This window comes from Haliaeetus leucocephalus, unplaced genomic scaffold (genome assembly GCF_000737465.1).
Source record: "Haliaeetus leucocephalus isolate CR32 unplaced genomic scaffold, Haliaeetus_leucocephalus-4.0 Scaffold351, whole genome shotgun sequence".
Lineage (NCBI taxonomy): Eukaryota > Metazoa > Chordata > Aves > Accipitriformes > Accipitridae > Haliaeetus > Haliaeetus leucocephalus.
In genome coordinates this window covers 5,911,222-5,935,094 of record NW_010972787.1, presented here as the reverse complement: position 1 = coordinate 5,935,094, position 23,873 = coordinate 5,911,222, and the positions used below count along the sequence as shown (strand labels likewise).

The 23,873-nt window shown below is 41.8% G+C and overlaps 1 protein-coding gene across 2 annotated transcripts in view; it reads left to right on the top strand.

Annotated features, from left to right (window-relative positions):
- The first annotated feature begins 8,501 nt into the window (after nt 1-8,501).
- KATNAL1 (katanin p60 subunit A-like 1) overlaps nt 8,502-23,873 on the top strand; it is a 33,192-nt gene continuing 17,820 nt past the window's right edge. For both annotated transcript variants that reach the window (XM_010572707.1, XM_010572706.1), the window contains exons 1-3: nt 8,502-8,663; nt 17,450-17,610; nt 19,568-19,736. In XM_010572707.1, coding sequence (XP_010571009.1) covers nt 8,502-8,663; nt 17,450-17,610; nt 19,568-19,736 — 492 coding nt within the window. The remainder of the gene's footprint in view (nt 8,664-17,449; nt 17,611-19,567; nt 19,737-23,873) is intronic.

The window sequence follows — 23,873 nt, the reverse complement described above, 5'->3', positions numbered from 1 at the left end:
CCGGGGGAGGGTGGATTGGGCGGCGTGTGGATGGAAGCGGGGGACTCTGCTGGAGGTTGAGGAAGGAAGGAGTACGAGGAAAGGGGCAGCTGGGAGCGTAGGTGGATGGATGGAAGGGGAGAGATCTGCTGGAGGAGGAGGAATGGCTGAGCAGATGCAAGGGGAGGGCTATGCGGAAGGCAGAGTGCATTGGAGGGTGGGTAAATGGATACGGAGGAGGCAGCGGCCAAAGAGAGCCAGGAGCTCGTGGCTGTGGAAAGTTTCCCCAACCAGTTTACTTTATAGTTTGCATTTTCACGTGTCCTACCACGCTTTGGCTCAGTTGAACTTGTTGCACTAGGTGGTCTTTACATGAGCAGACACAGCATTACTTTTTAAAATAATTTTACTTCATCTCTATTGTGCCCACATTTCTGTCATGATGTCAGTATTGGCATTTGTCTCTTTTCCCTCTCCATTTCCTCTGATGACAGTTCTAGTGTTATCCTTTATCTTGTATTCCCCAACGGGCATGAGGGGGAATAAAATTACAGTTCTTGTTCCATATCATATTTAAAATATACATATTTATGACTGGTATATTAGAGGTAGTTGTTTTTTCTTCCTGAAAATCTGCGTCTTAAAAGCATCAGTACTTCCTTTTATATGAATATTGAATGTCTATTCCTAATACAGTTTCAGATGTCACAGAGATGGGCTTCTTTCCAACGGATGTTTGATTTTTATTGCAGTTGAGGGGTTTTGGGCGGTTTCTTTTTCTTCATTCCCTCCACCCCCATGTCAGATATATCCTAGGTAGGCTTAGGCTTCTTGCAGCTCCTGATACTTAGCAGACTGCAGAAGTGAACATCACTGCTGCAGCACGCTTCCAGGGTGCTTTGCTCTCAGAGACTTGGGCTTTTGAGCAGGTAATGGAGAGGAATGGATCTTGCCCTGAGCTAATCACAGTCTCAAGATAGAAAAGTAAATGGAAGACAAGGAAACAACAATAGGCCTTTATCTGGTTTTCTGTGTAAATAATTGCAAAGAAAAAAAAAAGCTGATTCTTCTGGGGATGAGCTGAGAAATCTGAAGACTTGATGTCTGTAGCACTAACAGCAATATGCATATAAATGTATATTTTAAAGAATATATACGATTCTTTAGAACAATTTAAAAAAGCAAAAGTCTCATTAAAAAATACATACTCATAGTCCTAGAGAGCCAGTTCTTTGGAATTCAGAGGGGAATTTGAAAGGTGGAAAAGTATTCAGGCCTAAATTCTGACCTTATGAGTCAGGGTTATAAACACATGTGTGAGTCCATTAAACCTGCAATTATTCATGGAAAGTTTATCTGGGTTGCAGATTGGCTGCACTAGGAATGTAGCAGCACCAGAACTGAATCTTTGTGGAGCTGACTATGGTCTGGCAGAGCTCATGAGCTGCAGCGCTGTGGGAACATGGATATATGCTGTATCCAGGGCCAGGTGCAGAAGCAGTTTAACTGCCTTTCTTGGCACAGAGCCCGACCTAATAAACACTTTGAACCCAAGCTGGCTCTGCACAGACCCGTCTTGGGAGTCTTTGGTGGCATGTTTGCTCTACCAGAAGTGCTTACACACGGGATGTGCAGAGAAGCAAGTGGCTCCACAAAGGGACAGAGGGATTGTTGCTTTGGGCCGAGTTCCACTTTGTTGAGCTCTGGACAAGTCCTGCAGAATCCTTCAGGTATCTAAGCCCTGCATCCTGTCAGAGGAGGGGTCGGTCACCTCAGGGCTGGTGCCACCTGAACACTGGCTTGGGTTTGGTGTGGTACTAATGCCAGAAGCCCTGGAGACTGTGCTGGAGAGAAGAGAGAGGTGTGGAGCCAGCCTGGGTCCATCAGGGCTGAGAAGGGGAAGAAGCTAGCAAGCCTCTCATTGCCTAAACTGTTGTGTGTATGGAGCTGCGCTCCCTAGAGTGCCCTGTAGTGTTCGTGTTAGCTGTTTTCGTTTCTGTTACCCAGCCTAGCTGACGAACACTTCGTTACTCTGAATAATGGTGATGTGACTGTACAGATATGCCTGAAGCGGGTACGTGAGCTGCTCTGGGGAAGGACACATTTTGCTGTCAGTTTTAGGAATAGCACAGCCATCTCTGATTCTGCTCCTTCTAGTTCCTCAGAAAATTGTAGTTCAAAGGCTTTGCAAATGGCCATTTCATTGTCCAGGGTGCTTTCTGTTTGGTGCAATAGTATATAATCTCTAATTAAAACACTGACCAACTGTTTAGTGTTTCTTACGTATTTGTGTTTACTGTTAAGTTGTGGTGAATGTCTTCATTTGAAGATTTTTTTTTTTCACTTGCGTTTAAAGTAACATTCAACTCTCCCTTTCAGGTTAGCTCTCAGAAGATTCCACAGAAAAATAGTTTGAGACCTATGTGCATGCTGCTTCTCCTTCCCATTTCCATACACATTTCCCCATTAACTCCACATCTGCTATTTCAAAACAGTTTCAGTGCAAAGCAGCCAAAAAACAGTTAACAGAAAGCAGTTAACTGAATTGAAAGATCCCTCGGTGCTGGGTTTCCTGGACCACGGGGTGTGTGTATGTTTTCTCTGGTGTGTGTGCTGCTTTGGAGTGACATCTCGAACGGGGATAGCATTACCTACTGCAACTCCTGGTGCCCCTGCTGCGGTTGTAGCCGTTCTTGTCTTGCTGTGATGCACACAGCAAAAGGAAAAAAAGAAAAGCGCACTTGCGTAGCACACTTCTCGTCTTTGATTCAAGAAGCCATTTAAATGTAGTTTAAATCCAAATGTGCTGGAACTGAGCCACGTTCTTATTTATATATATATTTTTAACAGGAGTTGTGATCCTGTGAGGTAATGATTGTTCGCTTCCACACCAGTCCATGGGACCACAGCTGCAAGTTTAAACAAAGCCAAGTTAACGGGGAAAGACAGATTTGGCTGTGGAACTTGGCAAGCCTTTTGTTTGTTTGTCTTTTATCTGACAATGATCAGTTAAAATGTTGTTTTTGTCATGCGAACGTAATGCCTGCTAATTGTCTGCAGCATCAGAGATTGCTTCTGAACAGGGACAGTTAATTATTAGAAATGAAGACCAGTTTTTCTGCACCCAAGTCAAAAGAAAAGGGATAATCTTTCTGATAAAGCAGGCAAGATTTATTTAAATTTTTTTGAATAATTAAATTTTTTAATAACTTAGTCTTAAAAATAAAAATATGTCAAGCATATGAAAAAGAAATACAGCATGTATTTCCATCAGAAATAGACTTCTGTAGGCTTCTAGTAGGAATTGCATGTCATGCAGGGAAAAAATGCTTTTTTCTGCCTCTGATATTGTTCCAGTTAGTGTTGCAGTTTATGCTTTTCCAGGTAAGGTATTGTCATATTGTTGTATGTCTCTATTTTAACAAGTTTTAACTTTGAAGAGAAAATGGAAAATAGGATTGTTGTACTGTTTTAAGTGAAAACATAATCGAGGGAGAGGAAGCTGTTTGAAACTGGTCAAAGCTGGCTTACAAAACCAATATGGCCTTAAACTAAGAAGGGCGGGTTTAGATTAATTGTAAGGAAAAGCTTCCAAGCAGTAAGAAGAATTTGAGAAAGGAACAACTTCAGTTCACTGCTTAGACTCTGGTAACAGAAATGGGTGCACACAAAAAGTGGAAAAATCCAAAAATTAAAACCTCTTAACACTGGAATTTGCTTCCTTGCTTTGCTCTGTGTGGCAATCGTCCTGTTCTGGGGTTGTGCAGCAGCAGAGGGCCATCCCAGCTCTATTTTGTAGAAGTGGAAAATGTATAGTCGTACCTCAGCACTGGATTTCAGAAGATGGTGCCTAACAGCGTGGCTTTCTGTCTTGTGACGTTAGTCGGGTCTCTTACATTGCATTTTGGGATGCCTGGCATCATGCTGCATGGCTGATTTACAGAAAATGAGAAACAGAATTAGTAACCAGTCTTCATCTGTGTATGTCCAGGCCTTTCCAGATGTTCAGCTGTCCATTCAGCAATACTGCACAGCTGCTATGACGTGAGACCATATGTCCAGCAATCTGAGGGAGCTGTGGAAAATTTTTGGTCTGCCTGGCTAAAATTTCGGTCAGAGCAAGACACATGTCCAGAAAAAAACAGGTATATTATAGCCCTATCAGTGAGGAATTAACAATTGATTCAAAGAAAAAGTCTTATTAGTAGGCAGTAAATAAGGCTTGATACAACTATTGAAACAATGAGACTAAAGCAGAAATGAGTAACTGCTCATTTAACGAGTGTCAGTCCGCCCTGTGCAAGAGTCGAGTGTCTGTGGAGAAAATGGGACGCGGTTGTGTAACTGGTTGTGTCAAAACATGTAGGCATAAAAGCGACATGTAAAGATAGCAGAGATGCCTTTCATTTTGGCACTTGCGGAGTCGAATGTTCACTATCAAGCAACAGGAAAACCCCTGCTACAGCCCCCATCTATAGGGGAAGGCATTTATTGCCTCTGGTAGCACTGTGGTGAGGTTAAGTGGGAGATGGGCTGAAGGAGGGCAGTCGTCCTGCATTCCCACTGGTGTTGCTCACAAGTTTGGAATAGTGTGCTAAACAAGCTGTCCTGCTTTGCCCACCATTCACACAGCCACTGTATCTGCCTGTGGATATGTTTGTGTATGTATAATGCTTTAATGTTAAAATAGAGACTGTCTTTTGGATCTTGCTCAACCTGTGTGTTGCTTTAGTTCTGGGAGAAAAATTCTTTTCTGACCTCAGATAGGGATCAGCTCAGCTTATGTTCCAAAGAATAGAGATTAATATCCCCTGTGACCTTTTAGCCTAGTTGCTGCAGGGTTTTTCACAAGTGGGCTTAAGACCCCATGTGTGGCAGCTATGCCGACATGAATGTCTGTAATGTCTCTTCTTGTCAATGATCCGTGAACTAAGGAATCTCCAAGGATATCTTGATGTGCCGTGGAGCTGTTATGGTCTAGTGCAGGAAAGAACCATGCAATGATAGAATGAAAAGCTGGTGTCACAAGTAATGTGTAAGTTGTTCTAAATGTACCTGACAACAGTTGTCCCTGGCTGTGTATTTACTTAAAAAACGTGGCTGTGATATGGTAGGAAAAGCAAATATTTAAACAGAACCCCAAGCAACAAAAAACAAACAACGGAAGTGCTATTTATGACTTCTGTATTTCTGGTTCCTTGGATGTTTGCAATGTTGTATGAACTCTGTAACATAATGTAGAACAGATAATAAAAAATAAGTACATAACATGAAAAAGCCCCCTCCTAGTTCGAGTTATTTCTTCCTCCCCACCCCCCGGTGCTGAAGAGTGAGGTTGTCCAGAAAACAATCCAGGAAGGAATTCTTTCCTAAAAATAATTTTTCCTTCATTTTGGCTGTACTTGTTTTGACTGACTTTGGCTATTCTGAACGAACGTTGCCATCACTGGTGCATGTAAAAGGTTTGTAGTTTGTTTAAAGTATTTTTAGCCATGAGTTTAAAATAGCCAGTCTTTTTGCAATAGGACCTCAAAGAACTGCCTGGGGGTCGGGGCAGCACTGATTTAGGACTGAGGTCTGCAGTTGCTGTTTCAAACATGTCTGAGGTATATTCACCTTCTCAAGCTATATTACCTGCTTTGGTGTCTAGGGTAGGTGATAAGTAAAAATTGAAGTGCCTGAATCTAAGAGAGCTCCAGAGGCTTTTGTCAGCCTAGCTCTGGAGGCATCTACTGCTCAGTAGGTACGTACACGTACATCCACCAACCTCCCTGTATGCTCCAAGTGTCAGTGCCTGTCGATGTTTAGAAGCTCTCCAGCATGACACACTGGGCATCAAGCTCTTGCTTAAGCTTCAGTGTCACCAGTATGACCAGCTCTTGGTTGCTGGAGGAGATGGGAGACTCTCCTTTGGTTTCCCCCTGCAGTTTTAAGACCATGTAAATTTTTCTGCCTCCCACTTCCAGCTCCCTGCGCTAACCACTCTTGTGAAGTGAGCATGTGTTTGTGTGGCTGCTGTGCCTTGCCTCCTGCCCATGGTTGGCCCAGCTTCCACTGGAGACAAGGAGGTTGTCTCCTCTGGTGAGCGGGGCACTTTTCTGGGATTAAGGGGAGCTGGATGCGAGTGTCAGCCCTCTTAAGGCAAAAGGGAGTTAAACATGCCTGCAGGGTGGGAACTAGCTGTAATAAACAGATACGAGAGATTGCTGCAGTAAGTGCATGTTCTGTTTAATGGATTTCTAGGAATTGAATGCAACAGTTCCTTAGAAATATTTTATTTACTCTCTCTTTTTTGCTACATGTGGGGAAAACCTCCAGAGATTTGAGGACCATTTTCCTTATGGGGACAAGCTGGTTGTGTAGCAGATCCTAACCTGGATGTGTTTGAAGACAGGGCAATGGATTCTGCCCCAGGTGGTGTTTTGTTCATTTATAAGTTGACTCATCAGACCTGAATGGGTTGTAACCTATTTTCAGCTCTTATCATTTTATCAAATTCCAGTGCAATGTAAGTGACATCACTTTTTCCTATCAGTTATCATCTTCTGTATTTTAAAATTAAATGGTCTTAATTGCGACAGAGCTAGAGCTCTCCAGCAATGTATCCTGCCCTTCCTCAGCACTGGGAAAAAAACAAAATTAGGGTTGTCACCCTTTCCACCTTAGTTCTGCTCCTGCCCAGAAGTTTGTAACAGCCCTTGGGAATGATCTGCAACCTGAAACGTGCGGCACAGCACGAGGACGAGTAAGCCCCAATGCGTCTTGCCGTGCTTGGTGAAGTGCCAGCCGTGGGGTAGCAGCGTGTTCTTGCCATCAAAGCCTTCAGCCACGTGGAAGCTGTGTGGCCTGTGGGTTTAAGTGAGGGTAGCAGGTTTCTACGGCTTAATTGCAGGGAGCAGGGATGACGGGGTGGTGGAGCAGTCCTGGTGTGCAGCTGCAGGCAGCAGGAGGGACCGTCAGTTTGGCACTCGAGAGGCAGAGCGTATGTTTGCTATAGGCAGCGTTCAGGGAGGGCAGAATGAAGGTCGTGTGGATTTATGTTTAACTTATTGTCAGAGGTTTGACTTTTGCCAAGCACGAGGGAATACAAAGGCATAAGATACATCCTCCTTAATGCCATCTTGATCTTGTCTTGTCTGTTCTATAAAAACTACTAACGTTTTTATAACCCGCTAGGCTGTGAAAGGTTGTTTCTCCCTGTTCTGGCTTCTCTCTGCTACCACCTGCTCCTACTGCACGCACCCCCATATCACGGGCTGTCTTCAGCTGTGCAGCCTGATCTGTGTGCTGCGCCAGGCTCCGCGCCCTGCTCTCTCCCCTTCTGGCTGTATCCCTCCTTCCCTGTTTCTTCTCCACCACCTTGGTCTTGCCAAAACCTCGATGCAGCTAGTGGATGACCCTCCCGAGCCGGCCTCCTCCCCCTTGGTCAATGCAACTCTCTGCATTGGGTAGCTATGAATCGTAATTTTTTATTTTTGATTTCCAGAGGTTTATATCAGGGTGAATGTCAGGGACCCCACCCGTCCCAAGTCAGAGGACAAGGGAAAGGAACTGATGCTCTTTTTGTGTGGTAAGGACCTAGACTTTGGGTCATGTGGGATTCAGATAAAGGGGTCGGCACTGCTTCAGTCTTGAACCTTAAATACAAACCTGGCTGTACAACATAGCTTACTTTTGAATGTGTGGTTTAATATTGCTTTCTTGAATGGTTACTGGGAAAAGTTGGACTATGGGTTTGCCTTAAAGTCATGCTGCGATTTACTATTTGTATAAAAAAGTTAGTAAAATCTATAAATCTTACATTGTTTTGGGGACTAGGGGAAGGTTGTACTTTGGGAATCACTGCTTTAAGAAATCTTAAATTTGGATTGCTAACTCTGCCATAAATCCCAGAGTGACATGTTAAATTTAATGAAAAAATCCAAGTCGGCATGTAGATGTTGGAGTACTTTGAAAGAATATTTAAACAGAATGAGGCTCTCAACTTTGTCTATAGTAGAGCTGTCATTCAACCATATCATAATCTCATTAGGGTGAGGGCTCTTGAAAGTGCTAAGTGCAGACTTCCCTGATGCTGGCTGGCACATTTAGGCACGTATGTAATACAACAGTATAAAAAGCAATTTAATGCCTCCTGTGATTTGTGATTCACGGGTTGATGGCTGCCAGTATATTGTGGTGATCTACAAATTAAAGTTTGGCTTGTTAGGTTCAGTGGGGGCAGGGCATTTAATTTTCTTGCATTAATTTAACAGGATTGGGGCCAAAGACAGCAAAGAAGCTGTGTTTTTTATCACTATAAAAGAGTTGTGATTCATGATCTCAAACCTTAGGCTAGTAAAGAGATACTTCAGGGCTAAATGGTGGAAAATGAGGGGGACTGGACAGGAATGGGGGGCGGAGAGACATAATTCAGCTATGAGAGGAAAAACAAAACTAAAGTGTCATGGTCTGAATTATTCTACAGCATGTAAAATTCATTTTTCTGATGATTATGTTCTCTTTTAGACTTTTGAGTGGAGATGAATTTAGCAGAGATTTGCGATAATGCCAAAAAAGGAAGAGAATATGCACTCCTTGGGAATTATGACTCTTCTATGGTATATTACCAGGGTGTCATCCAGCAAATCCAGAGACACTGCCAGTCAATCAGAGATCCAGCAATTAAGGGCAAATGGCAACAGGTAAGGTGAAATATGGTTGCCTTTATTCTATTACTTGATATTTGAAAAACACACTATACTTCCCAAACCTTTTAAGATGTAGAGGACGTATACTTCAGTTAAGTTTACAACATTTCTTTTACAATACTTTGTTGATATTTGTGGGAAAATAATTTTTGTGGCGCATGCAGAAGGAATTCTTTTGTTCTAATTGAATCAATTTTTTTGTTGTTTTCACTTAGGATGTCTGGCTAATCACTGCTCTGTTTGTGGTGTGATTGTCTACTTTGGAAAAACTGTTTTGCTGAGGGCTTCCTTTTGGTGTTCTATCTTTTGACCATCTGATGTCCCATAAACTAAGATGTGAGCGGATGGGTTAGCATCACTAGAATGGTTGTCTGAGTAGCAGTTAACTATAATGCTACAGTGTGCAAATTCAGATCAGGTTTCTAAAACTCCAGGTAATACTCTTAGCCTGAGTCTTGCACACATGCATCTCCCTGCTAAGTAGAGTACTGTTGAACCCAAGGAAGTAATGCGCAGGTGAAATGTAAGAACTCTCATTTAACACTTTGAGTATTTAAGTCTTCCTTACATTTTGTCATCCCATTTTCCATTGTACAAAACATGCTCCATTAAGAAAAAAATAAAAATTGGAGGATAAACGTATAAAGGTGTATTCCAGAATAAAGAATTCATGTAGCATAAATATTACATTTTGAAAGAACATAGCTCCTATAAAAGGTATAATTTTGCAGTAAGTAGCTGAAGAGATGATTACAAGAAGAGTTTTTCTAAATATCATACGTTTAAATGGTGTCACTTAAAAACAGAAGCAAATTTTTCCTTTTTATTACAGCAGGTGCTTTGTTACGGTTTTGTGCTTGAAACATCTGACACTAACAGAGTATTTTGTGTACTGATAGCTACAACACTGTTAGCAATCATTTTGCAATGACAGTACTATTCATAGGTATTTATCATAGAACCGTAAAAGTCTGCTTATTAAAAGCTTGCAAAGCGTGTGCATGTACAAGCAGCAGGGATAGTGCCTAGCTTTCCTCGTGGTGTAATAAGCTGAATGTTGTATTCAAGCTCCTCCCCACCCCAGGGCATGCTGATAAAAGGTGTTCATGCCCCATGTGTGTCCTTAGTTTCTGTCAAACCTGTAACTGACGTGAAGGTAGAGCATGAAGCTTTCCTTGTTCTGCAGCTGCATCACCGCATTGCCTTCACTTCTAGTATTTAGTGTTTCCTCTGATGACACTGATTCTTCCATTAAACTTTTAACAGCTCTTATCTTGTGAAGGTTACTTCAAGTCTCATGATGTTGTGTGTTGTTTGAACTGCTTCAGAGAAGCCTGTGTACCATGGAATGCATGCTGCACATTGGAGACAAGCCTCAAGTAATAAAGGACCATTAACACAGTTCACAGGATTATTCCCTGGGGAAGGCAGCTGGCTCCTTAGCAGAGGATCTGAAGTTGGCACCTTCTCAGAAATTATCCCTTTTAGGTAAAAACAGAATGGCCCCTGACAGTGTCCCATAAATGCTTTAGAGAACTGTCCCCAGAAAGATCAGCAGCAGGTGGGGTAGTGTCTGTCACGCTGTGCGCTCATGTTAATTCTGAGACTTCCCAACACAGCGGTGGCAGATGAGCTTTGTCAGACTATCGCTTTGCTGTTGCTGGTGCCAGTCTCAGCTCAGGGACAAACACCAAAAAAGTAAGAAGTGTGATTAAAAAAAAAAAAAAAAAAGGAAGTCCTTCATCCCCAGGCAGTTTGCCTTCTCAGTCATTTATGGGACTACCCGTAGCGCTGGGAACAAAATGATATAGCCCTGAGAGCAAACGATGCAGCCCTGGAACCACTAGCTTTTCTATACCTGCACCTGAATGGTTTGGTGAGACCTATAGAGGTAGACCTGCTTTCTTACCCACTCTTGATAAATAATTGTTGTGCTTTCGCACTCCTGGAGACAGACTAAGAGGGAGTCTGATGATCTGGATGTTAGCACCGCTTTCCAGCTCCAACAGCAGCTACATCCAAACTGTCAGTCACATTTAGTAGCTGTCTGACAGACAGCCTGTTCTGAAAAAAATTAAGCCCAAAGTCGGATCACAAGAAGCACTCATTCTCAATATTAAAATAATACGTAGCTATTCTTTTTAGATCATTCTCATGAAAGAGCTATGCCATACAGATTACGTAGGTTTAGCAAAATTCAGGTCTAACCCACTTGGTATCAATAATGTGCAAAACCAAAAGATTCCCATACCTGTATGCTTCTTGCAAGCGGCACCAGAAGTAAAGCAACCCTTAGGTCATGGTTAAGGGGATGAATGCAGTTGATTTTTACTGGAAATTCTGTCTCTTCTGGTGTATGCAACTAGCCTGTTCTTTAGGTTCTTCAGTTTCTCCATCCTCTGAGGAATCTGAGGAGGATAACACCACTGGTACCTTTTGGAGGTGGAGTTTAGCAATCTCTAGCAGACACTGGGTTGGTAGAGCTTTTACTGTTGGGAGTGGTCCACAGTGTGAATGTCCATGTAGATAAGTGCTCAAAGGAGAAGATTGTTACTTAAACCAGTTCTTCTCCGAGATGTACTGTCTGCATGCACATTCACAATGTTGAACCTCCTGAAGGATTCCTGGGACACCGATGCCGAGGGGATCTGGCAGTATGAAGCATGTCCTTCCTTTCTGTACTTTTGCGCGCAGTGCACGAACAGGGTATTTGTCCTACTGGTACTTCTGAGGCAGTGAACTCAGTTTCAGGTGTTTGTGTACATGTTGGCTCATAAAATAGGAATGTTCATATGAGTACCATCTCAAAGAATAGCTATAGCCCTGGCTCTGCAGCTGACCAACTCATACCTGTTACATGAACCATTGTTCTCCCTATCTGGTCATTTCTCTATAGTCGGTGCTCCATCCTGAATAGGTACCTCGTGCTAGATGGATCTGTTTTGTTGCCTTGTATACTACATGGGATTTTTCCAGCAGTTTATTGAGCAACGTAGACCAGAGGTGAACCAGAAATAGTTGGGATTTTGGGTCAGACTCCCAAACACTCTTGATCTACCTCTCTTTGCTTAGGTGTCGTTGTTTTCAAATTTCTGCGGGTTGGTCTGGATAGAATGGTATTCTGTGCAAGTATTTGGTGGCTTGTATTTCATGTCACACAGTCAGACAGCTTCAGCTTTGCAGCTGGGCACCCTGATTTCAAGGGTTCCTCGGACTTGGTGCTGATGGTTGGGAGGAACGTGAACATGTATCTTCTGCTCCTCTGGGAACAACTGACTGGCTCAGTTCCACTTGGTGCAATACTGCTTCTGGGACTTCAAAATCAGCACTGACTGGGGGAGACAGATTGTGTTATTAGTCTGACATGACCTGCAGAACTTCAAAAGGGCAAAAGATGCATCCTGGAGGGTCCACAAAAGCAGTGATGTGACAATGTAAGAATTCTTCTGACCCTTTGGAAAATTCATTATCATTGACTGTCTGAAAACTAGCTTGGCTGGGGGATATCAAGGGCAACCTGCTCTGGAGACCCTTATTTGTTTTGCATCCAGGGAGTTCCCAGCTTGCTCTTGGGTGGCTGAGAGTAGCTCCATTCTTATCCTCACTCCTAGGCCTCTGAGCTCATTTGAAAAAGAAAAAGTTACTTCTTTGCTGGGCTTTGAGGTTTGGCTGACATGTAGGCATATTCATCCATGTAAACGCAGGCTGGGACTGGAAAGGTTCAAAATCAGAAGCAACTCATCTCTTTTTCTACTTAACAACAATAAAAGGTAGGTTTACTCCCATGACTGCTACTGTGAACTTTACTTGTGTTGACATTCCCCCTGTTTATTCTGAAAGAGTTTCTTGGCTGTTGCAGTCTTTTTACTAGACAGCTGGCTTGTAGGAAAGAGCTGCTTCAGTGACAGTTCAGCAGCTGCAGAATGACAGCAGAACGTGCCCCCGGGAGATAGTACTGGCTTACGACAAGGCCAGCGGCTGTCGAGCAAAACCTGCTGCATGTTATAACCGTGTGCTCTGTGTTGCACAATATCTGAGAGCACAGGAGCCTCAGCCAGAGCTGAGGCAGGAGTTCAATGATTCCCAGAGTGCTTGGAGCAGCCAGCATGGCACCCTTACAGACCATGGTCACTGGTGCAGGTGATTGGGTGCACTGTATTCTTGCTTAAGGAATAAAGGATGATTTTAACTTTTTTAAAAATTTTAAACACATTTCAGTCAATCAGTGCTTATGTTGTTTTTGCTTCATGCCTAGGTTACTCCATAAGTAATTAAGGAATATTCTGCAGGTAACTCATGAAGAACTGTGATTACAGGAGTTATACTTTGACTCCATGGGATCAGACTGGGTTACAGGGCATCCATTTTGGGTATAGTTTAGGGAATTGTTATTTTCACTTTTTTAAAATGGAACTTGTTGAATAACTAACACTAATTGCAGGCAGTAATTTCAGGTTTGGAAAACATTTTTATAGAAACTTGATTGGTTTTGTTCCAGCATGATATAATTTAAAAAAACCCCAAACCACCTTATTTGTATTTACCAAGGTACAAATACTCGTGCTTGTTGCTGTGGCAAGTTGTGTAGAAGTACAAGCTCTAGCATAGCAAATAAAAGCTGGTGATGCCAAAGATACAACAGTTGCCAGATTGTGAAATACAAAGGAAGTCCCTGAAATGGTTTTTGGAACTACCACTAAGAAAGAGCGAACTCAACTCTTGGTCACTGTGTTATATACCCATATGTTAGGATGTGTTTTCTGCTTAGGTACTGTAAATTGTTAGGGCTGGAATGTCAAAACAAAGCTGTGGGGCCATCCCCTGGGCTGAAGGGCTTTTTATCAGGCTTCCCAACATCACCCAATGCCCACGATGCTGCTTCTGTGGAGGAGGTAATGTGTCTGGTAGGGGTGGCTGGTGGAGTGTGGCTCTGGGGAGCAGGCAGTTTCACACGGTAGCTGAAACCCAGCTAACATCCCGCCATGCCTAGTGAGCCCAAGCTCTCTCCCACCTGGTCTTCCCTCCAGCTGCACCAGCTTCTCTCCCTCCTCTGCACCCTGCCGTTCATTCTCCTGGGATTCACCTGATCACAGCGTAGCAAGCCAGTGCAGTTTGCTAACCCAGCAAAAGTGTCCTTTATTTTCTTTCAACCCTCCTAGGCTAATTTTCTGCCATTTTACCAAGCTGGGTTACTGTATTGAGATGCCAGCATTGAATCCAGAAGAGTGGCGGCAGAGTGTGGTTGGGGAGAAGAAGCAAGGAGAAGCAAGATCTTCCTATTTGGCAGTGATGGAGCTGCTAACTTGGCTCACGCTATCTCCTGAAACTGCTTAAACATAAATAACCTAAAAGCTTTCTTCAGGCTCTTTACAACCTGAGCTGAAACGCCCCGAGGGCACTGGCACGCAAGGGAAGGGTATGACAGGAGGCAGAGAGACTGGGGGAGTCCAGACCAGTGATTGTCCTGTTTGCAGCCTTCCAAGGTTGCTTCAGAGTAGCACTGATCACTCAAAGGTGCTGCTCAGTCACCTCCATAATTACGGCACAGCCCTTCTTGGCTCATGTCTGAGTTGTTTCTCAACTGCAAGAAACTCTTTGTGCACCTGTTTCATCTGACTCGGTTTCTTTAAGGCCCCTAGGAATTTATCAGTTGGTTTTCCTTTGTGGTCCTGTTCTTTGAGTACCTTGAGGGTTTTTTGTTGGTTGGTTTGCCAGGTACTGTCTAAGCGGTAAGGGTGTGTATTTCAGAGTTTGGTCTTCTCAAGTCTGGATAAGAGAAGGCCAGCAGTTGTTACTCTATTTTCAGCTTCCAATGCATCAAAGGCTCATTTTCTCTCAATTCTCAGATACTGTCCTCCTTGCTGGTCCAGAGAGCTGAATGACAGCACTCCGGCCCTCAGTGCTAGCAAGTTGTTTTCCACCAACTTTTCCGCATGTGTTGGAAGGCTGATAGGAGGAATCCTGTCTGTATTCCTGGAGCACTGGAGTAGGAAGCGGCTGTCTCTCATGGAGCAGTGCCCTGGAGGATTTACGCTCTATCATTCCTTTGTACCTCACAGCAGCTGTTTGGCTGGATTTATTTTTGGACAGGAGGGATGCGTGTTAGACAGTTTGAAGGAACCAAATTAGTAATCAATCACATTTGTAACTCAGCTGGAAGTTCTTGCATTGGGGGATGTGTCTGCTGATTGTGTGATGAGAAAGCAAAGAGAGCAAAGCAGGGCGGGGCAGGGGGGGCATGTCAAGCATTGACTGTCTTTACCAGAGCAATCCTGCCTGAGCTGGATGTTCTGTGTCTTTGGAAAGATACAGCTACCCCATCTGAACAAGCAAGAAGGCTGCTTTGCACTGTGAAGTGATCAAGCTCTTCCCATACCGAAGGCTCCTTTTGTGCAGATGCACATGGAGGTTCTAGTGAAGTAAATGCAGTGTTGCAAGAACTGTGCAGGGCCTTGGGGATTTACCATTCACTTTGCTTCTGTCCTTGCTGGTATCTTGCTGACAACAGTCATATATATTTTCCTTCTTAAACAAGGTTTAAGTGTTAAACCAGAGAAGAATTTCTCTGTGCTGCTGAAAGCTTCTATTTTGTCCTTTTGGTGGGAAAATTCCTGGAAAATATTAGAGTAGGACAATACATTACTGCGGGATGTATCTGGTAGTATTTTAGGAGAACTGTAGGATCCAGAAAGGGGTGATGTATGTTTGTTATTGAGTGCTGACCATTTAGTCATTCAGTCTTTTATACACCATACCCAGCAAATGGTTATGTCAGCACTTTCTGTCTTGAAGTTGCCCCACCAAAAGCGGAGGGCTGCTGCTGCTCTTTTGAATATCTAGAGCAGGCTGGGTGAGGAAAGACGCTGTTCGGAGAGGGGAGATGAGAGTCTGCAGAGAAAAACGGGACGAGCAGGTGAAAATAAGGCTGGAAGAGGTATGCTTCTGAATGTGTGCTGACAAGACACCTCACCCTGCACATACCCATCGTGGTTCCTTTACAAGCACACAGGGAGATGGGAAGATCTCAGGCTAGCGGCCACATCTTTTCACCAGTAAGCACCATTAGCAAGAACAGTCATAAGATGTGATGCAGTTTAGTAGTAGTTCCCTGATCTGCTGTTGCTATATTTATAACCTCAGCAGACAGTCTGGATGTGCAGACTTCCATTCTCCTGATCCTCTCGATTACTCGCAATCTGCTCAGGATATGCACAGCAAAGAGAGTCTGGATTTCAGGCAGCACCATTGACATCTGTGGACATTGTCCTCAGTTGCCTTCCTCTATTTGCCACAAAGTGAATCCTGGCTGCAGCATTTCCAGGCAATGTTTTTCCCAGCTTTTTTTAATGTGGATGTATGACATGAGCACAGCTGGATGCCTGGTGTCTTTCTTGTAAGCTGACTTCAGATCCTGGCTTTTGATTCAGCCTTGCAGGGTATGCTAGTTGTAGCCTCACTCAGTAGTGTGCCTGGTGGCAGCCTGCAAATATCCTGACTGTAGTGTTTCTTCACAAGAGCTTTTAGAGTCTATGTGCCTTTACAGTAGGGTCAGGATGCCTCTAGCTCCAGCTGTGAGCCTGTAACAGGCAAGATTCACATTGGCCTAAGGTAATCTTAGCTGCAGAGTGCCAATACTGATTTCTAGGCATGCACAGCAATGCATGAATTAGTTTTAGCTGTGCACCAACACTTCGGTGAAGAGGTGACATCTGGGTGTTACGACCCTGAAGTAGGTAAAAACCAAAGTAAGCACGGAGGTTGATCCTGCAGGATGGAAGGCATCACTGAGTGTAGGTGGAAAACTGGTAAGATGCAGTACAAGTGCACTCAGGTGAATCCTAGTACATCTTAAGCTAATGCACTGAAAGCTTATGCTTCTGAGCAAGAATGTACAGTGCTGGTTTTGGCTGCTGGTGTGTGCTAAGAACCAGTGACCTTAGCATACAAAACTTGAGCTTATAACAAACCATATCACTTAAAACTTAGCAAATTTCTACACAGATTTTATTTTTCCTAGGTTTCATGGAAGAAAATTGGAATGAACAAATATCAAGTAAATAATCTTGAAATTATTGCAGTAGTTCTAATTCCCTGACTAGTGGCAATAGAAACATCAAGTATAAAATTCAGCTGCATAATTCTGCAACCTGATTTCTTTCTGAGACATCCTTTCCTCTAATTTTTATTTCACTTACTCTACTTATCATTTGAACTTATGCTATAGGGTGTTAAAGTTCCCATTTTCTGTTCTAATCTTTGCAGTCCACCAAAGAATTGGCTTGTGCTTTGACTGTATGATGATGTTGTGCCCCTCACAAAGTTAATTTTGTACTACTATATTTTAATGATTTAGCCAGTTTTATAACTAGGACCTTGGAGACTGTAATCAGAGAAGTTCTTTTAAGCCAGAGTAGTAGCAAATATGTTAAAGATCTGCCAACAGCACCCTTAACTAGTATAAAAGTGTGTGTATGTGTGCATATATATCAACATGCACACATAAATCTAAGCATCAGCACATGTTATGGAAGGGTGATCGCTGTGTTGGCAATCATGTCTGGTCATGACATTGACAGGCAGGAAGATGAACTCAACAGAGATTCAATTGTTTATGCTGTTGTTAAAGATCTATTGTCAGCCTGATAGGTCTGGGGTTTGTGAATGGAAAGGCTTGGGAGTCCCTGCTTTTGAGGGTGGCGTGTGTTTTGAGGTACTTTCTATGGGTTTAAAAAAAAAGTTTGAATTGCAACAATTTTTAAATAACGTGTGTGTTTCTCAAGGTCCGACAAGAATTAGCTGAAGAATATGAACAAGTTAAGAGCATTGTCAACACTTTAGAGAGTTTTAAAATGGATAGACCTGCAGATATCCCTGTATCCTGTCAAGATGAGCCTTTTAGAGATCCTGCAGTTTGGCCCCCTCCTGTTCCAGCTGAACACAGGTAATGAGAGGCTCAAGCAGCGTGGGTGGAATAAAGTTGGGTTGCCATAATTTTATGTTCTTTTTTGAATGCATCCGTAATGTGAAAAGCACATTTCATTTACCCCTTAGTCATTTGTAGTAAAGAATTATTATAATTCATTGGGGGAAAAAAGTAATTAAACTACAGTTGCATTTATTGCTGAAGTTCTAAAGAAAGTCTCTCCTTTATTCTGGTAGGAGTGACTAGCTAAGTGCCTGGAACTAGAATCTGCTGGAGAGTTGGTGACTTTCTCATGTGCAGGGAGAAAACTTTTCCATTTCAGTTTATTTAAGCAGTTGAATTCACTGATGGCTGAGGAGTTGGTAAGGGGCTGGAACTGAAGGATCTTGAAGGACATGGTGGTTAGAAATCGCTCCCTAGCTACAGATAATATGACCTGTGTTTAATCCATTAGTTAGTTTTATTGCTAAGCATGTTCTGTTATACATGGTGTTTCTCTTCTGTAACCACCTTTAAGGTAACTTTAATTAGCTGAAAGTTTTCTCAAAATAGATGCTTGTGCATTTTCTGAAATCCCTATTTTCACCCTAATAGAGCTTGACACAGGTTGTTGGAAACAACAGATCTGATTTAAAAACAAGAATAACATTTATCATGCCAACATTTTTCTAACATTATTATAGCAAAGAATTTTAATGTGTGTATACTCACATAAGCAAAGGAACAAATGAAAATGGGAGACCTTGGTTGACAGAAAGAAGTGCCAAGTTTACTTGTAAATTTATGTGCTTTATGATTATCAGACAAATGGATCTTCACTTTTCAAAAAACCCTAAGAATGTAAGTGCAAAATAATATTAACGCTGATTACTTTTGTGAGTGGTAGAAATGATTATCAGAATCTTTGTGGTAATGTTACATGGAGTGCCAGATGTATTTATTCTTGTATCTTTCTTAGAGGTAAAGGCCCAATAGTTTATCTGCTTTTTTAAGCTGAAATTTAAATCTTGTGCAAATAAGTAAGGGAAATCAGCCACTCTTTTATGCTGTTAAGTTTGATGAAAATGTATACAAAGCAAAATGTAACAGTTGTATCCAGCAGTGTGTTTAAGTCTGTAGTCTTTTTAAGCCATATTCCAGGAAACTGTTTTTGGAGTTAGCAAATTTTGAGTTACTGAAAACAAGAATCAGTAGAAGGTTTCATAGGGGGCACTAATTAAAGTCAGGTGACATTCCTGGCCATTTATTTTAGTTCTCTATTTTAAGTCCAATGCCTAGAACAAAATGACTGTGACGTTTTGTCTTAAAACCAAATCCTTTCTTCTCGTGCCACTGCTGAGTTCTCTTTGACATTGTGAGTGATGCACACAAGTATAGGTGGTTGCAGTTTGGCTCTGTTTGCTTTTGCTTTCTAGGCAATTTTTACTTTTTGACATTTTCACACAGGGGAATGAAGTCAGAGGTAGGAGGATTGTTTTAAAATTCTCCCTCCTTTGTTTTTTGGGCCTGTCAAAGGTATTAGCCAGCTTTTTTTCTTTAAAGTTTTTTCACCAGGCATGTCATCTGGTTGTGTAGAACTCGTGCATATGAATGTAGCCTAACATAATCTCCTGGTCTGGAGTCAGAGGAAAATACAGTTTGAAGACTTCTAGTAAATTGTTTCCTCTTTTGTTACATGTGTGTTGGTTTGCTGTAAGATTGGTTAGGAATACTGATCTAATAGTATTGGTAATTTTCTTTTTTTCCTCTGTTGAAACTTCTTTTTCCTTTTGTATTTTTTTTCTTACTTTGAATGTCAGACAGAACCAGAAATATGTTGCTGGATTTGCAGATACAGGGAGATAAGACTTAGGGGCTTGTCAGCTTTAGTAATAATACACTAAGGGAATTAATGAAAAACTAGAATCCTTCCTTCTTAATGTTGCTCTTTTTTCACTGTTTTTAGCATGTTTTTGTTGTGGTTGCTTGTTGTTAGGGCTCCACCTCAGATAAAACGTCCCAACCGAGAGGTAAAACCTTTGAGGAAAGAATCACCAGGACTGCAGCCCCGTGGGCCTGCGGGCAGAGCACACGCGGTATCCAAGGGTGAGAAGTCTACAGGCAGCCGCGAAAGGGAATCGAGAGCTAGAGGACGAGATGACAAGGTAAGAAGTGGGGAAGAACGTGGTGGGGAGGAGTTATGATGTGGCAGGTGGCAAAGGGAAGCATTATTAGTTTTAGGTCTTTAATACAGATAATAATAAAAAGCCACAATAATCCCATGCAAGAAAACTTGGTGCTTTCCTCTTGCCTCATGGACAAAGCATGTATCATGGGGATATATAGTAATAATGACAGCAAATTAAGGAAAATTCTGTCTTGTTTGCTCTGTCTTGATTTGAGAAGATTTTTTGATAGGGAGGAAGCATGGTGGCCTGTTGCTTGGGGGTTTCTTATCATCTCAGTTAGACCATGGGCGTGACTCTAATCCATCAGTGTCAATCAGGCGTAAAGTACCTTCTCCTCTTTCTCTCCTGCCCTTTTTTTTAAAAAAAGGAATCCAATTCAGGTCTTTTGTAAAGATTTCCATGTAAAAAGTGCAAAAGTGAAACCAGTGCCCTTCTCTAGACTTTAAGCATTGTGAGTGGAGTTGCACAGTACCATTGCCTCTGCCACACCATAGTAAAATTTAGGTATGCCTAGAAGTTCAGGACAGTTCTGTAAATGCATTGATGCTAGGTAAATCTGTGGCAAATTATTTGAAGTTAAATATTTGAAAATGATGTGAGGGAGACATAGTAAAAGCAAACTTAGCAACTTTCGTTTTCTCTAGTTTGTGGAAAGGGTTTTGTACTTATTATAGTGTTTAGGAAGATGCTTCTTGGAAAGGCTTTGTTTTAAAAATAAAAACAATGAAATAAATTAGAAGAAGTTGGAGATTCTTTCCTCTCAAGACCCATGAAAAAGAAGCAGCACTGAAGTGAAAGGAAAGGAGAAACAGTGATTCGCTATCAAGTAGTGATGTCAAAGGCAGGACTGTTTTGTGGCTGAAAAAAAGGTCTGTGTGCAAATTGCTGTTTCTGACACACTTGGATTTTTAAATTTAACTGTGGAGTCAGTGCCAGGAACCCAAGGAATCTGTGGTATAAATGATACAAGTCAAGAGCGTACTGAAGTGGTTTTACTTTCCTGACAGACAGAGATACAAGCAGCCCCTTCCTATGGGGGCACACAGTATTGTACAGATCTTGATAGATGAATAAGAAAATATTTAGGCCAGTTTTCTTCTAAATGAATTTGGATAGTCCCTTCGTGGCCTTTCTATTACAGGTCACTTTTTCACAGTGCAGAGAGAACTCAAAGATACTCTTTTTCCATCATGAATTGCTTTTCTGATACACAGGAAAAGTATTAAGTTATCCCAGCCCTTATTACCATCTGTACGTAGGGCCAGACAAATTTTCAGCAGTGCCACTGAGTGACTGCACAGATCAAGTTTAATCACTTTAGAAATCTCTCTACCCTGGATCAGTAAGATTTAAAATAACAAGTGTTCATCCTGCAAGCTATAAAAATCTTGTGAAGATCTGTGAAATTATTTACAGTTCTGTCAGCTATACAGGCAATTGGAGCTGTGGTGTGTGACAGGTTCACCAGATGTGCTTGTGTAAGGCAGCCTTCAAAGTCTTAGCTCTAATGAGAGTGAACTCTGCTCTCAAAGCTTTCTGGTGATGAGCATTATAGAGCTTTACTATAAGGAGCCCACAACAACATGACTTGTACAATACTTGTCTCTGGGAATAATGCGATTAGCAACACTACTGCTGTCAGATGGAGGAAGAGTCATGAAGGTGTTCCATTTAATATAGTACATTTTAAACGCTACTCTTATCTGAATAAATTGGTCACTAGGTGGCAGAAGGAAAGTATGTCTACTCTTCAAAAAATACCAACACATGTGCTCTTGGTTTTGCCTTTGTCTGGTTACTTTGTGGCTATTTGACTTTCTTTGTCTGGGGTATATATGCAAAAATCACACCAGGTTACAAATTCTCACGTGTTGTATGACCATTTTTGCATGGCATCCATGATTTTCTTTTGAAGAAAATTTTGAATGAAACAGGAAGTAGACAGGCATGGGAAATGAGAGAAGTTAATGCAACTTTCCATATTTTGCACACAGGCATGGAACTTCCTTTGCAGTTTTATCCTTTCTTAGTTTGCAAGGGTTTATGTTCTTCAGTTTCTGAACTAAAGCTACAAGGAGCTTACCTCTGTAGCCTAGTATGTTGAATCAAACAGCTTCGGTAACTCTTCATGTTAAGTTAAAAACAATAGGGCAAAACTGAAGCCTTAAACTAGGTAACCAGATACCTCTTTTCTCATAATAAGTGTTTCAGCTCTGTAGTTCTTCTGTTTGGGTAGTTGGTTAGGACTACTTAGAACATGTAATGAACATGGACGCCATATCCATTTCCTAAGATGTTGGTTGCAGTGTAATAGGTTGTATGCTGTCCTGGCTATAATATCTCAGTGCAATACGCATATTTATTTGTGATAATTTTTCAAGGTAAATATAGCTATAGTATGTATGGTTTAGAAATGTTTTGTCTCACTTTACATGTTATGCCTTCTTTCACCATTTCTCCTTCCCAGACCATATAATCTTTTCATTCTGACTGTAACCATCTTGGATAAGGAGTTTTAACCTGACTATGCTGTAAAATGACCTTTTGTAGTGCTATATAAAATAATTTTGAACTGCAACCCACTGGATAGTGTTTATCCACCAAACCCTTTTATTTACGTGTTCCTTTTTCTAAAATACTGCTTTCAAGTGCTTCTTCCTTCTTAGTTCCACTGGAAATTATTAGGCTTGTTCTCAAGGTACCTTCTGCTGTATCATTGCCAAGAATTTTAGCTTCCGTTCAGTAGTTCAGCTTAAAGAGGCAGCATGAATGCTACCTGTATGTCTTTTAGAAATTGTATAATACCATATCTAAGCACTAGAACACATTTTTAGGAGTACTCTTTAGCTTATTTTAGATTGCCAGTGGACAAGGACATTAGATATTGCGAAGGATGTGAAATAGACAAGAGCTGTGCTGCCATATCAGTGGATATTAAAATTGATGAAGATATGACTTTAAAAATTTAATTATTTTTGCTTGATTATTCTGATGTGCATCATGGGAAGCAAAGGCAAGGTAGATTACAGGAATATGGATGTGAGATGAGGTAGTCGTATTTAGGTGGAGGCATAGACCTCCATGCATTGGGACTGGAAGGCTGCATAATCTTTATCCAAGAATGCTGAAAGAACTGGTAGGTGAAATTGCAGGGTTGGGAGCAGAGATTTCCAGTAAAATCCATTGGGTCTGCTGTTGACTCATGTGAATGGTGAGTTGTGTTGACCTGCATGTATTTAGAAGGGGAAAGGAAAAGTCATTCAGGCAATTAGAGTTGTTAATTTTGCCTAAACAGTGTGCAAAGTTTTACAACAAATTTAGAATGGACAAAAAGCGAAAGACTTGGGACTAACTGGAAAGTGGAATAAAGTGAAATATGATTTCTTAAGCAAAGGTGTTGCCTTTGCCAGCACTTTCTTTAGAGTTCCAGTTAACATCTTAGAGAAAGAAATTAATCTACCTGGATGCCACATAGGAAGCAATTAGTTAATCTAGTGAGTGTATGGTGTAGAAGAATTGTAAGGTGGGGAGGAATTAGGCAGCAAGGAGAATGTTAACAAGTGGTACTGAAAGAAAAAGTATCAGTAAACTGGTAAATCATCTATGGATTTCCTCAAGACTAGAGATTAACTCTTGTTTTATCTTTATATATATATATATATATATGTTTTATATATAATAAATGACCTTGGCACAAAAAAGAGGCATGGGCTAATTAAATTTGCTGGTGACACCAAGCTGGGAAGCACCATCACCAAAAGAGGAGAATAAGGCTGTTGTACAGGAGGAATTGGATGACACTGTGCTGGAGTCATGGAAATGGGATAATGTTCAGCGGTGCAGAGCAGCAGGCCCTGTACTTGGAGACAAGAATTTCTGCCAGGAGCTGGGAGCTCAGCAGTGGAGAAGAAGAAACACTTGGATGTATCAGCAGAAATCAGATCAGGCTGAACTTTCATTTGGCATGTCACCTTTTCCTGGTGGTGATGGGAAAGGCTGGCAGCTGGAGTGATGCACAACCAGGTGCCACCTTTGGCTTTGGCAGCGAGAGTTGAAAAGTGCATCTGGCAATTGTTGCTCGTGTTCACGTGTAGCGGGAAGAGTCTGCAGGAA